The sequence below is a fragment of the Candoia aspera genome, chromosome 7 (genome assembly GCF_035149785.1).
Source record: "Candoia aspera isolate rCanAsp1 chromosome 7, rCanAsp1.hap2, whole genome shotgun sequence".
Classification (NCBI taxonomy): Eukaryota; Metazoa; Chordata; class Lepidosauria; order Squamata; family Boidae; genus Candoia; species Candoia aspera.
The window spans coordinates 70,036,743-70,052,419 of record NC_086159.1 but is presented as its reverse complement, the minus strand read 5'-3'; the positions used below and the strand labels follow the sequence as shown (position 1 = coordinate 70,052,419).

The 15,677-nt window shown below is 35.8% G+C and overlaps 2 protein-coding genes across 5 annotated transcripts in view; one reads left to right on the top strand and one right to left on the bottom strand.

Moving 5' to 3' along the window:
* The window catches only part of FAM185A (family with sequence similarity 185 member A), a 49,207-nt gene extending 45,622 nt beyond the window's left edge, over positions 1-3,585 (top strand). For 3 of the 4 annotated variants that reach the window (XM_063308078.1, XM_063308077.1, XM_063308079.1), the window contains one exon: positions 3,252-3,585. In XM_063308078.1, coding sequence (XP_063164148.1) covers positions 3,252-3,367 — 116 coding nt within the window. In that variant the 3' untranslated portion in view covers positions 3,368-3,585. The remainder of the gene's footprint in view (positions 1-3,251) is intronic. The other variant, XR_010068289.1, reaches the window with a different exon arrangement.
* Positions 3,586-3,817: 232 nt separating this feature from the next.
* Positions 3,818-15,677, bottom strand: part of FBXL13 (F-box and leucine rich repeat protein 13) — an 82,546-nt gene continuing 70,686 nt past the window's right edge. The window contains exons 16-21 of the mRNA XM_063309360.1: positions 15,030-15,149; positions 11,210-11,336; positions 9,623-9,706; positions 7,749-7,883; positions 4,675-4,838; positions 3,818-4,516 (exon numbers count right to left, since the gene is read on the bottom strand). Of these exons, the coding sequence (XP_063165430.1) occupies positions 4,237-4,516; positions 4,675-4,838; positions 7,749-7,883; positions 9,623-9,706; positions 11,210-11,336; positions 15,030-15,149 (910 nt within the window). The 3' untranslated portion in view covers positions 3,818-4,236. The remainder of the gene's footprint in view (positions 4,517-4,674; positions 4,839-7,748; positions 7,884-9,622; positions 9,707-11,209; positions 11,337-15,029; positions 15,150-15,677) is intronic.

Below are 15,677 nucleotides of genomic sequence, written 5' to 3'. Positions count from 1 at the left end.
GTTAACACACACCACCAACATCTTTCCAACTTTTACTCATTTTACAAAGCTTTGCTGGAGTCCTCTTCAATCCAGTTAAGTTTGCTTAGGCCTTCCACTCTAAATCCAGAAACTGAAAATAGATCTTGGAAGATGGCTTTGATAATAACCCCAGAAAACCCCAAAGCTCTTGGATTCCAGCCTGTATAGAGGGACCTTCAGTTATCATTTCAGGAAACAGCTGCTCAAGCTGTCTTAAGGCACTCTAGGATTCCGAGAATGGTTTTGAAAAAGAATCGCTGAAAAAATATTGCCGAATATTTTAGAAGAAGCCATAACATGAACACAATGTTAATACTGAGAGAGAAATACTGCAGGAAAGCGATGTAATTATTGGAATAGTTGGGTGTCTAGTAGATAAAGGGAGTGTATATGGAATGACAGTACAAGGTATTTGAGAGATGAAATAACTCCCTGAAAGAAACACTAACAGTACAAAAGGAAACAGATAAATGAATCTGTTAGATTGTCCCTTCCCCAATCTCAGGGTAATATAATGCCACAAGTTTGAGAGAGGATAGAAGGCAAAGCATAGGATCCTTATAAAAAGTTTTTGCCTTGATATGGCTTTTCATAGAAATGTGGAAAGTCACTCTGAGGACTTCAGCTCTATCCCATAAACAAATATTGAGGAAGTAAGTTTCCATCCAGCAGCAGCTATGTGGCTGCAAATCTGAGAGTTGATTTACTCTAAATTCTGCACTTCTGAATTGCCCAACAACCTCAAGCCCATCTGCCTCTGGATGGCCACATGGATTCTGCTGAAATGCCTGGATGCTTTTCTCTCCCCCGCCCCCCGCCCCTGTCCCCGCAAGCTGGGGATATCTCTCATGTCCTGTTAGTTGTGCAAGATGCCTGAGGCCAAAGGCTTGAAACAAAGCATTATTTAGAAATACATCAAAATGCCAAATGTGAGCACTTGAGGTTTTGTTCTTTTGTTTTAATTCATAGTTCCCCAGAAAAGCCTTTTTAATTGAAAAACCGAGGTTATCTATTCCCATAAAAGAATTCATCTATAAAGAAGTTATGGGTAAGAAACAGTGAGTGAGCTTATGATATTGAACATCATATGGAAGGCCTGTTTCTGGGTTTTGCCATGGATGATTTTTTTCAAAGCAATGATTAGAAAATTAATGGATGTGTTAGGGGTAAGGACTTTACACATTCTGATTTAATTTTGTTTAAAAAAGAAGTTGACACATTCAAAAAAAGTCCTTCTGTTCAAGTAAGTATTTTCTTTTGTCAAGGGAAGTAATATCCTCTTTCTTTTCATCCAGCAGAGAATGGGTGAAATAGCTAAGTCTTCACTATTCCTGCATCCATGATTGTAGTTCAATGAACTCCATAATTTTCAAAATGGTTGACTGTTAATAATTAACTGCAAACAAAAATCCAATAAACGTAGTCCAGTGAACCAATCAGATCTAAGAATTTAAATATTTTCTGGATATAAATTCAGCTGTTCTCTTCTAAAAGTGAAGATGTTGTGATGTTTACTTTTATGGCAGCTGGAAATTCTTGAAGAAATATTTTTAAAAGTGCTCGAGTTTATCTCAGTTGTACAGCTTTTGCTGTTTTAATTGTGTTCAGAATAGGGAGTACTGTTTCCTTTCATATACCATATAGTAATCTACTAATTGGAGTAATTAATATACTACAAACTTACATATGTTGACTTTGGAGAACCTGTCCAGATTAAAAAACTGAAAATTTGTTCCAACTCAGTTTAGAGCCATTTATGTCCCTTTGCTTCATAACATGTTTGAAGATTTTTCTGAATTCATTACCTGACTGAGAGATTCTGTTATCTTACTAGATAGTATCAAAATACCCAGCATTCTCATAAGTGCACAAGTGGGTAGAGAGGGAGTCACCTATATACCATTACAATGAAAATTTCTAGGCACACAGAGTGTTTGATTCCCTCTTCCTATTTTAGAAAACTCTGCATATATGTATTTCTCTTTAATCTGGGAGTATGTTCATATACATATTCATATTCCACAATTTCCAAGCATTACAAACACGTGAAGGGAGAATTGCACGCATGGGCAGTTTTGTTAATCACTTCATAATCATGCATTCTTTTCCAAGCTGCTTTCTAAACAAAGGCCTTCACGTGCAGAATCTTGGTTGAGGTTTTTCATTCGTTTATGTGCTGCCGCCACTGTTGCTGCTGCATGAACCTCAATCTGGCAGGATTTAGAGATATTACACAGAAAACCCTATATTCCCTTGCATTAACATTGTTTTAACTTCAGTGACTGAAAGCTCCCTTCCTCGTCAATTATTGCAGTTAGTTAGTTAGTTAGTTAGTTAATTAATTAATTAATTAATGCAGTTAAATAAGGGGCCCAAGAGCAATAAAGACAGTATTATACAATTATTCACCTAAACACATTTGGGGGGGGGGGGAGTACAAGAAAACTATACCACATAGGTGTAGTCAACATACACATTCTAAGTTATAGTTTGTAACAAAATGTATTGCTGGGGAATTGCCTTGGGTTATTTATTATAACTACAGCCATGCTAAGGTATCTCTTAAATATTCATGAACAGCCTACCTATATATTCTGTGCTATATATGTAGTATTAATCCAATACACTTAAAAAGAATTAAATCCAGGGTTAGGAAAGAATAGGAAGCAGACAGTGGTTAATTCTTTCCTGCTGATCATCTTACTATCCCAAATTAAGAACCTTGAGCATTTGGAGAGAAAGATGGTGGGCAAGAAGTTAAGAATTTCACTGCTTGTAATTTCACTACTTCGTAAAACTGTTGGAGAACACTATTCACTTCTGGGCTTGGTGCAAAATTGTAGACACATGTGATTACTATCTAGTTCGGTGTTTGTCTGACCACTGTAAAGAACAATATTCAGCAAGTATGACTCCAAAACTGGAAATAGTGACTATCTGCACCAAAGGAATCTAGATTTACCTACACAGGGTTTTCATTAAGGAAGATCCATCCATCTGTAACACTCAACTATTTGTAGCTGTGATTAAAAATTAAAGTAGTATTATTCTAAAATGTATTACTGCTAGTATACACTCAAAGTGATCACACATGATTAAAAAAAAGCTACAAAGCAGCTTTGTACTATTACAATGTAATGATTTCATCTGGTAAAGCCGATTTGTGGAACATTAAAATGTAGAAGACCCTTTAATAATATGTGAAAATAACTAATTACGTTTTTTTCCAGGCCACATGGATCAAAAGGATGAAAAAGGAAAATGTATTAAAGCAGAGACACAGTATGGCACAGTAAATCTCAAAAGTCAAAGCTGGTTCCAGTCTCTGAAGTTGAAGATTCCTTGATAATACTTGCTTTATAAATATAGGCAGAACAATGAGAGGTGACTGTGAAATAAGGTTATACTTCCTAGTAATGAATTGGAGAAGTTTTGTTTTCTTGATGTCTTTCTAGCTTAAAACTTTATTTCAGAAATGATGAAGAAGTGTAATTCCCTAATTTTGTTCTTGGTGATTCTGTTAGTCCATTCAACAAGCCTTATCAATTTTAAGATTTTGAAACACGTCACTTGTAAGCAACTTTCATTTTCAGCTCTCAGCCAATACACTTTACTCAGATTATGCCATGACTGACTTACTAATTTGAAGAAAAGGCATTTGTATTTTTTTTCCCTAATGGGACAAAGAGCAGATGAGGAGAAATATTTATCTCATGTGGGGGAGATGGGCAGTGATAAAGTTTGATTGATTGATTGATTGATTGACAAACAAACAAACAAACAAGCAAACTTATAGCGGAAAAACAGCACAAGAAAAAAATGTAAGTTTTTACCTCCCAGTGCCATGATCCTGAAAGCTCGGACTGCTTTTAGAAGGATTGGAGATTTGATTCTAGACAGTGGCATCCATAACAAACCAGTGACAGCTGCAGAGGTTAACATTTAACTCCTTGGTTAACACTGGGAAAGCCCCTTCATATACTTAAATTAAGACAGCAGAGAAATATAGAAATCTTTTAATAACTAATTGTCCCGATCAAGTTTTCTCTGAAGAAAAAAACAAAGGCATACCACAGTTTTTAAGGGAAAAAAGTAACATAGTTTGACAGGGACATTGTTACTATCAAATTAAAAGCATTTTCTTTTAAAAAGTACATTTTTTTCACTAACAAAAAGGATTGTCAGCTTTTAAGAGCTTTAAATATCTGACACCTTTTAGGGATCTTCTGAAAGGCTTCCGGGGGACATCAGACTTTCTTCAAAGACTTGTTCTGTTATGGTTTCAGTCAAAGGAAGCTTGCTTTGTTCTAAGTCTTTTTCTTCTGGAGGCTCTGACACGCTGAGTCGCTGGCCCATCAAGCTAAACCGACGCTTTTTCTGCTTCTTTGGAAGTATTAATTCATCACCATTGGTGGTATAACCAAACCAGAGAGGAGGTTCATCAACATTATATTCATATTTCTGGAGCTTTGCTGCATAATTTAAAACCGCTGGTCTGAAATGAAAATGTGTAAGATGGTGTGAATACTAATTCTGTTACAGGTGGTTCAGGGGGACTCTAGAATACGGTATCTTGCTCGCTCATTAATTATATTATCTAAAATGATTGCTTTGCTTAGGGAATCTACAAATTTGTCTTATAGACCATCTTACCGGGTAATACTTGTGCAGTACAACATCTTAAGTATTCGGAGTTGTGGACAACCTTTTGCCAGGAATCTTAGTGCTTTGTCAGTAAGATTTTTGCAACCTGAAACATCCAAATAATGAAGGTAACTGCAGCCTGCAGCTATAAACTGAATTCCTGTATCACTGATCTGTAAATCAAGCAAAATAAGTAGCCACTGAAAACATTAAACAGGATTAGAAGCTGTTAGTAAATGATTTCAGTACTTCAAGGGTAGAAATTGTGGAATAGACTTTGGAAAATTTGATTTTTTTATGTAATTCTAATCTGTGCTGTAATAAATGTGTCCTTTCCTATAATAATTTTTAAAATAATAGAATTACTCTAAATTCCTTAGGTAGGACTTAACAATGTGACAGGAAATTCTCAGATAATCTTGGGGCATCACCCAGTTACTAGTTGATGTGATGTGGACCACAACATGTTGGCTTGCAAAGTATTCTTAGGTTAGAGATCCTAACCTGCATAGAATAGTATGTGCATTTTGGAGTAAAACTGGGCCTTGGTAGCCTTGAGTCATAGTAGCCCAAATATGCCAAAAATGACTGGTACTGTATCTCTACTACTAGCAGGGAATCTGGCATGTATCACAGGCAAATCTAAGGCTGGCAACACAGTATAAACCCCTTCTATCTTACTAAAAAGCATTATGTGAAAGCCTCAATTGACCAAAGCAATGATAGGCAGCAGAGGACAAGATCTATGGGTCCATCTGGTGAGAACCATGGCACATCTAACAAACAAATAAATACAATATGGAAGTTTGGAACTTGAGATCTTTCACATTTAAGAGGAGTAAATGGTACTTGAATTAAGGAAGGAAATGAGAGAAAGAAACTTAGATTTGTTGTGGGTCTGTAAAGGTAAGAGAAAAGGGAAGGATGTCAAAGAGCTGAATGAAGGAACTCTGATTTTATAGCTGATGAATATATGGTGTAAATTTACTTATGAATGAAAAGGGTAAAATGTACTGTATGTCAGAAAGTATGAATTGGTGTAATTTAAGTTATTTTGGTGCATAGGAACCTAAGAATCTATAGGTTGGAGATAGTTCCATTGAATGATTGTAATGGAGGAATCCAAGATCAGTTTTGGGAAGAATTGAGAAATAATCTGAATGAATGCAGTCCAGAGGGGAGGGGGGATATTCTTCTATGTGACCTGAATGGATGGGTAGGAATGAGATATGGGCACAGAAAAAGTGACTGGGCTATTCTGAGATCCAAGAACGAATTAGAATGGTGACTATTAAGTTCTGCTTAGAAAAAGGTGGTTTGTTTCAAATATCTGGTTGAAGCCTACATCTATTCATACATATGGTAAAGAAATTAATACATGATTCATGAGAAAAAAATTGAGTACGTAAGTAAAATTAAATAAAATGAATGAAGCTACTATTAGTCTTCACCAGTACCATACCTTGAAGACCAGCAGGCAGAAATTCAAGGACACAGCTACTTTATTCGCTAATTTTTAACAGTTACTAGAAAATCTGCAATAATAGAAGAAAAAATCCGAAAGCTCCAGCAATATGCTTCAAGCCTTGTATAAAGCAGCCTTGAAGTTCAAATTTAAATACCCTGTTAAAACCCATTCAAACTGTACAGTATGGAAATCTTATAAATAAGATTTTTAAAAAATAAAAAATGAGTGAAATGTATGTATGTATATGGTTTAGCCATATAGAGCAATGTTTCTCAACCTTAGCAATTTTAAGATGTGTGGACTTCAACTCCCAGAATTCCCCAGCCAGCATGGCTGGCTGGGGATTTCTGGGAGTTGAAGTCCACACATCTTAAAATTGCTAAGGTTGAGAAACACTGAAATAGAGAGTAGGAAGGAGGATGACATCACAAAACAAATGAATGGGTCAGGAGGAAGGGTTTGAATTGATGAGATTCTCAGAAAGAGAGATGAGAATTTGACAGAACAAAAAGGAATGAATGAACCAGTATATGGACATAGTTGAAGCAAGAATGTACGGTATGGAGAGGTATAATATTTGTGTAAACTAGTTTTAACTGTTTCCTTTTCTTATCTCATGCCTTTCAGTTCTTTGACTTACTATTTTTTATTCTTTTTTCTGCTCTGAATAAACATTTCTTACCCCCAAGGGAAGAATGTGATGGGTATGTACGTAATACAGTAGAGAAGAACATGGATGGTGGGGAGACTGTTTCCAAGGCTGCACTTAAACTATGGAAAACTCAAGGCATAATTCTCTCATTAATGGTAGGCCTCCAAACTGGAAGCAGATTGGAGATAAGTCAGAGCAGACATTCACTCAAAAGCCTCTAAGCTACACTAGCTTTTGGTTCATTTATTAAAACACACAAACATGGCCAAAAAAGGCTGGTAAAATCACTCCCACGTCTTCCTCTCCTATCCTCCCAGCTAATAAAAACTGAAAAGATTTTGAAAATGATAAGAACCTACTGGTGATTTACCTTTGGTCTGCTTAGAATTGTCTTGTAAAATCTGGGTAACAAGCAATCTGGCAAAGAAATTCTATTCCTAATCATTCATGCCTTGTTACACTGAATATGCTTGTATGAAAGAGCACCACACTGCTCTCAAATGACTTAGCTATCCACATCTGTATTTTCTTCTAAGCCAACCAATTCAGTACTTCAAGTTGGGCCTCCAAAGTTTGCTTTTCAAAATGTGCCTTTCATTTTCATGTGCCTTTTGTTTACAAAGAAGAGGCAAACAATAAATGTCTCCTATCCTCGTGATCTAGATCTAGCCACAGCTGCTGGCAAAATATGTAGAACAATGGGTGGGAAACTGGGCTCAAAGATGGAATTACCACATGCAGGTTTGCCCTTAACTTGCCATCTGAAATAAATGGGACTTGCAGCTACTTCCATGTGCCAAAATTGTTACGGTAGTAACAAAAATATCTTAGGCACTTTGGATGGGCAGATTGGAAAGAGGCCTGGAAAAACCTTTCTTATGCTAAGAATATATTACTTGCACCATATTCAAGTCTGGATAGGGAGGGTTGGAATGCATTATGTATCCTAGTTTTCATACATACCTTGGGACAACCAGCCATAATGAGAGTTGTGAGTCTGCGACAACTGAATGACAAATACTTTAATGCATTATTTGATATGTGCTGGCAGTAAGAGAAATCAATGTAGTCTAGTTTTTTCAAATCAGAACACAATGCCTGGAATATAAGTTACAAAAATGTATCATTTATATGTTTATATTTATTATCTAGAGATCTTATCAATTATGTTCATTAATGTATCTCTCCTTAAAATAACCAGCTGTTCTCTATATATGCAAATGTACAATATATGTCTTTTAGCAAATCAGTGGTTGTAAGATTATATGTGAGCATTATTTATTTCTCATAAAAGATGCCTTCACCCCAACAAACTGCTTGATTTGATGTATTAATTCATGTTCTATGTTTTAAACTTGTAAATAGACCCAAAATATCTGAGCAGAAAATTTCAAAATTCTAAGCCAACTTATATACTAGAGTCAACACAACATAGTAACTGAGACTTGACTTCATAGATTCATGAAGAGAGAGGTTTTTCCTTAGGTATTCTGTCCTTCGAAACTTAAGTATCAACTTGGCCTTGACATTAATAAACAACAAGATAAAAAAGTTCATAAAGAGCTCAGTCTCATCTTCCTGCTCCTTAAAAAATGCAGGAAGTAACATTTTCTTAGTTTCCAACTATTTTCAGGAGGAACACCCTATAGAGTACATTATGACTTCTCAAATGTAATAATTCTAAGTAAGTTTGTATGTCTTATTTTTGAATACTGTGAAGAGAACCACAATTAATTATTGTGATTCTCCTGTATATATTCATAAACTTAAAATATTAATAGAAGAAATTTAAAACATGTATAACCTGAATGCATGTTAGGTTCCAAATTGAGTCCTTTCCTGTCTCCCAAACTCCAGGGATGCAGTTGGGGTTAAAGCTATATAAAAATGTTCTCATATCTAGTAATGAAGGAATATAAAGCAAAGGAATCTAAGGGAACAGACTTTACAGGACATAATTCTGGCCTGGTCTTAGGACAGAGAATGATGCTTGAAATTTTTCACCAATTATTCCCATTCCATTAGTGGTGAACTTTGGCTACAAACACCTAAGACTATTCCAGTCTGCACATGACACTCTCAGTTTGGCGGCTGGTGCAAACATTCACGTCACTGTGTGTCATATTCTCTAATGTGGAGTGCCAATTCTTCCAGAGAGTAGTGCTACCTCAACACTTTAAAGGGCACTTCACCTGCACTAACATGGTTTGCAACTTGCTCCTTTGAGTGCTTTGCACAATCCTACGGTATGGCATGGATTACTACCAAGAAGTTGCCTGCATCTAATCTAGAGAAAAAGAATGGGGAGAAGAAGTGAGACAGTGGGGCAGCATTTTCCATAAACGTAAGTGAAGAAAAGCAATACCAATTACAGAAGTAGCATTGGCATCACTAAAATTCACCAATAAGGAGACATGTCAAGAATATGCTGATCATACATATTTATCTCTCAAGGTTGTTAAGAAGAGGCTGGACAATCGTCTCTTAAGGATGGTTTGACTGCTCTTCCTATACATGACAGAGTGTTGGACTAAGCGATCCGTGTAGTCTCTTTTACCTCCACAATCCTATGATTCTTTGCTTTCATAGAACATTTTGAATGTAAATTACTAAATTAAATTTCAACATAGACACAGATAGAATGGTCTGGGCTACCAGATTCCGTTCTGAAATTCTGAAGCAAGATAGGGATGAATTTGAGTTACACAGATAGCATGCATAACTCTCCCATATAAGAGTAAGAAGGAATTTTACTTTAAAAGAAATCTCAAAATATTAACACAGAAAATTCAACAGTGGCATAAATGTGACATCTATAAAGTAAGATGTTATTTTACCTTCATTCCTGCATCGGAAATCAGCTTACATTCTGACAGAACAACCTCCTTAATTTTCCAAAGTTTGCCAAGGCTCTCCAAAGCCTATAAATGTTTAAACCAATGTTAATTTACTAGCATTCTAATATAAAAATAATTATTAAGCTAGAAAATCTCTTTTGCCCCACCACCACCACCTCAAAGGCAAAGAAGACTGACCAGATCACGAAAGATACCATGGAAGGGAAGATGTCCACACACACAGTGGAAAAAGGAAAGGCAAATGGCATACTGGGGGCTTCGTTGCAAAAAGGCGGGACCACATCAAAATGATAAATAGTAGGGACAGGGTAATATTTAGTTAATTAAATATGAATATTGTGTGGGGACAGTGCTTGGGGTAGAAGGTCAGGAGGACCCCAGCAAGATGAGCAAGAGAATGAGACAGCAGGACTGTAAATTGGGGAAAGAAAACAGTAGATGTTGGGGATGGGAAAGAGAATAATGGCAGGAAGAAGAAAAAAGGTAGATGGAGAAATACAATATTCTCAAAAGGAACAAAAGGTTGGCCATGACAGAAGACCCAGAATACACTAATCTTTTTTCAAAGGCAGCTAGTGCTGTAATATTGCTATAATGAATAATATGATTTATTACAGTAATATTACAACATTATTTGCCTTTGGGAAAAAAAATGTATTCTGGATCTTTAAGAGTTTAAGAGAGAAAACCACATCCACCCCAATCCCTTGCTTTGAGTAAATGCAAGCATTTAAATGATTAGCCCCCCCCCCAAAAAAAAACTTTAGAAAATACAAATCAAACTGAAACATAAAACATAATCACAAAGATTTTTTTATCTTCTCTAAATCACATTTTGGATTATCACAAAGTTTTCTTTGCAAGAAAAGTTAGTATACAGAAAACAGATTTATATCTATTTTAATTAAAAACCTAGGCACAGATATTTGAGCCTATAATATTCATGTTCTCTGCACAGAAGTAATATTAAACTTTAGTTTTTGTTCTGTTTTCTATTTGCCTTAAAGAGAAAAGCAAATGAATAGTAATATTATTAATAATAATAATAATACAATCTATTCATAAATAGAAGAATTCTATGGTTTGGGGGAAAAACCTGTATCTTTGTTTTGTAACCTTTCTGTAACTAAAAAATGTGTAAAGAAAAATATTCAAGCAATCACATTAAAGATCATTGGTAAACAAAAACATTATCTTTTTGTCCTCTTACATATCTATTTAACTATGTTTTATAATTTTATTATTCAGAGTACCAGAACACTAAAACTGCAGATTTGAATGTCTTTTTCAGGCCTTATATTAATAGCCATATTTCATTTAGTCGTCTAAGAAAATTACTGATTATGCTGAAGGATTATTCATATTACATCCTTATTCTCTGCAACCTGTGTCAAGTATGACATTAAAACACAGTTGCAGTTATCAAAAGCAAAAACAAAGAATGGCAACTAAAAAGCAACTAGAAATTGTACAGAAAATATTACAGTGATCCACAGAACCCCACAAACATTTGCATATTCAAGTAAGAAGGCCTAAAAATAAATTTCCAAGCTTCTGGGTCTTCACCTGATCTGTGATACATATCCGTGAAATATTGACATAGGCTAATGAAGGTATCATTGTCAAATAATGAATCCCGACATCATTCACAGCTTGGCAATTAAGCAAATTCAAATAAATTAGACTTAGGCACCTAAAGACAATATAAGAAATCTTGTAATTTTTCTCTTATTTATTCTATAATACATCTTCTTTGGCAAATACATTACAACTAAGAAAATTAAAATGGAACTCAGGTAATGAATAATTAATCAAAAGTACAATTCCAAAACTAGACAACATTAAAATAATCCATGAAACATAAAACATGTGACACCAAAAAATTTGGGGCCCAGGTGCCTGATGGAACAACGAGCTAAGTAGTTAAACATGATATTTCCTAAGACATATAAAAAACAATCATAGCTGTATCTATCCATTGGGGAAAAAGCCAGAAATCCATTGCTGAGTGACATTTTATTAGGACTAATCAAATTGGCAGTGAAGAATGTGCAGGCTTTTGAGTTTTCCAGACCGTTTCTTCAGCCTGGATAAAAGCAAAAAAATCTGATTTTTTTTTTGTGGTGGTGGCGGCGGCGGCGGCGGGGAACAGGACATTTTTTTAACATTTATTTTAAAACATTTAAGGAATGAAATAAATAACTGCATAAAAGAGAAGAAAGTGAAAAAGTACATAGTGGATGGAAAGCAAAATATCAGTAAATAAACAAAGAACTTACAATTGTCATCAAATTTAAAATTCATTATTTCATTCATTAAATAATTCATTGAATAATTATTTTTAATTAATTGAACAATTAATTATAATATATTTTAAAAATCCAGTTGTTTAGCTTTTTGCAACTCTTTCATCACTTTCCTGTTTGGGTTAATTGTATGAATCTGTTCTAATTATCTCATTTTTCCTCCAACTGTGCTTTCTATCTGTTATATTGCTGTTTCTGTTCTGCTGCAAGTTTTATGAAGAATTCTCTCATGTAAGCTTTCCTTGTCTTCCAAAGGATTGACTCCCAAATTCCTGGTGTTCTATTTGTCTTGAAAAAAAAATAATTCCTCTTTGCATTTCCTGAAGTAGCAGCCTATCATTCATCTTCCATCTAAAGGGCAACCTTTCTTCAAGATACCACATTATTAAAATTGGATTGTAATCAGCATGTGTTGTAGGAAGAATCTGTACTTATTTATTTATTTTATTTTATTTTCTATCCCATCTTTATTATTTTTACAAATAACTCAAGGTGGCGAACATACCTCATACTCCTTCCTCCTCCTATTTTCCCCACAACAACAGCCCTGTGAGGTGAGTTGGGCTGAGAGGGAGCGACTGGCCCAAGGTCACCCAGCCAGCTTTCATGCCTAAGGCGGGACTAGAACTCTCATACCACGCCTGATTGGCTCTTGGGCTGAGAGGGAGCGACTGGCCCAAGGTCACCCAGCTGGCTTTCATGCCTAAGGCAGGACTAGAACTCTCGTACCACACCTGATTGGCTCTTGGGCTGAGAGAGAGGGACTGGCCCAAGGTCACCCAGCTGGCTTTCATGCCTAAGGCGGGACTAGAACTCTCATACCACGCCTGATTGGCTCTTGGGCTGAGAGGGAGCGACTGGCCCAAGGTCACCCAGCTGGCTTTCATGCCTAAGGCAGGACTAGAACTCTCGTACCACACCTGATTGGCTCTTGGGCTGAGAGAGAGGGACTGGCCCAAGGTCACCCAGCTGGCTTTCATGCCTAAGGCGGGACTAGAACTCTCATACCACGCCTGATTGGCTCTTGGGCTGAGAGGGAGCGACTGGCCCAAGGTCACCCAGCTGGCTTTCATGCCTAAGGCAGGACTAGAACTCTCGTACCACACCTGATTGGCTCTTGGGCTGAGAGAGAGGGACTGGCCCAAGGTCACCCAGCTGGCTTTCATGCCTAAGGCGGGGTGTTCTTTGTTGGATGATTTTAGGGCCTTAGAGACCCAGCACATATCAATTCTGGAGTATGATTTGTGTCTTGCTGGGAAATATATATATAATATTTTATATAATTTCTCTCCCTTTTGGATTTTGTAGCCCCCGTGCATCTATCAGTGCCAACTTATCAATATATTGAAAGGCTTTGCAGAAGCTTCCCTTTCTTCTCTTGGAATGAAGCTCTACTTTTTTGAGGTTTTAATTCCCTCCAAATGCTAGTATTACTAAATAATCTGTTTTGATTAATTAAATGTAACTCAGTTTAAAATCCTGAATTACATTTTGGCTTTGTTTATGTGGGGTCTATGTTCCCTTGCACTTCTGCTGTGCAACACTAAGGCATCTTTGTGTGCTACCAGTGAAGCCTCATGGAATCACATATTGTTTAATGTTTTCATAGCTAGAGAGAGAGGCTATTTTGTTTAAACTTAGTGATTGGTGTGAATGATGCCAGAGCCATTTGAACGGCCTTCATTCAGTCTGTTTTGGGGCTGACCCAAAACTAAATATCTTACGGCTTTAAACCCCAACCTATCTTGTAAAAAAAAAAATTCCCTCTTTCCTATTAGTTTAAAAAAATGCATTAGTCCTTCGAATAATTCTGGAGATCTCAAAACCTTGTACTCACTTTTATATTAATTTATATTCCTAATTATTATATTATCACTTCCCCATGAATATCTGGTATTTTTTCCCATGGACCAAAGCAATATGATTTTTTTACAAGTAAATTAAGTAATGTTTAAGTGCATGGAAGGATATTCTATTACTGTAAAATGTCATTGTAATATTATATACCCCCTGAAACTCCTGAATCCCCCCCACAAATATGCCCCCACAAATTTGGAGGGATCCTCAGTGTAAAACACAAAACCTGTTTTTAAGGCTTCTGTTTAAAAAAAGTTTAAAACCCATATAAATGGATCATGTAATTGCTTAGATACCAGCCAAAAACTTGCTAATTTTCATACTTTAGGTTTTATACTTGTGTTAACTGACTTATATCTGTGTTGGTATCTAGTGATTTTAATGATCTTTTCATCATTTTTCTGAGAGAAAAAAAACCTATATACATATACTATCTACCCTCACACATCTGAAAGCAAGCAAATATTTAATACGATTTATGGAAAATATTTTAAAACTATTTTAGAATATTGGTCGTTCCTTCAATAATTTCTTTAGCTGCCATGTTGCAAACAGTCACTTTTGCCACTTTAGCAAAAAAAACAACAACATGAATTGCTGCTATTATTATTGATTTTTTTATTACATTTATTTTGGCTGCCCACTCCAAAGACTTTGGGTGGCTTATAACATATCAAAAAATACAATTAAAACAGTTAAAAACGTAACAGCAAAACATAACAGTCCTGACAAAAAAACAGCCATAACAATCAAAACCAGGACAGGGGCTCGCAAACAGACGAACACCAGGTCTGGAAAAGAGCCAGATCTTGAAGGCTTTTGGAAACCCCAGGAAAATGGGTGTCTTGTTTATCTCGGGGCAAAGGCTATTCAGAGGGGCTGTGACAGAGAAGGCATGCTTCCTCGGTCCCACAAGATGACTGTGTTCATTTGAGGGGACCTGGAAGGCACCTGGAGTTTAGATTTAGTTCCATGAAATGTACAAACAGAATGTTCTTGAACATTTGTTAATAAGGAAGTCCCACTGAAATAACTTCTAATTATGTATGCTAATGTTTGTCTGGGACTCCTTCTGATTTCAATGACTCCTAGGCACAATTAACTGTTGCTATATTATGTTAAAGAGGTTTCAGAGCTAGCTAAAATAAGCATTTTCAAACACATTTCTTTAAAAATTCCTATGCTAAGTATCAGCAAATAAAAAAGACCTTACAACATGGTACCTTTCAGCTACTTTTAGGAGGGCACTTTCAGAGATATAGCAACAATTAGTCAAAATTAGTTCTTTCAGTCTTGGGCCTGAAGGACCTTCAACAAGTGATCTTATTCCTGAATCACTGATTCTGAAATATAAACAGAACATACTTAATCTTACCTTGTTCATGATTCTAAAATTAAGTTTTAATAATTAGTATTTGAATGCAAGATGATAAACACTTGAAATATATAGCAATCAATGTCAATCTTCAGAGATATAAATTTCTAAAGGAAATGCTAACAGGCCAATTTTTATCAATCTATCTATATACTACTAAAACTCTCCTGTTTATCTGTGTGCAACCTTTAACTGGGCAAAGCAGTTTGACTGTGCTCTGCAGTTCAATGTGAATGACATGGGCTATTTTCAAGGCAAATGCATCTCTGAATATTTCCCTGAATTTTAAAGAACTTTTCCAGTGAAGGCAATACATTAGAAGCTCTGCCATTGTTGAAGGCATTGAGGAATCTGGTAAGGAAATATCTCTAAAATGATGGCCCAGCAGGTCAAGGGTTGTCTAGTATTTCAAATAACTTTGTCTACTTTGTAAACTAAACATGGGATTAATTGGAAATATTTATGTACATTAGCTAGATTATTAATAGCTTGATTC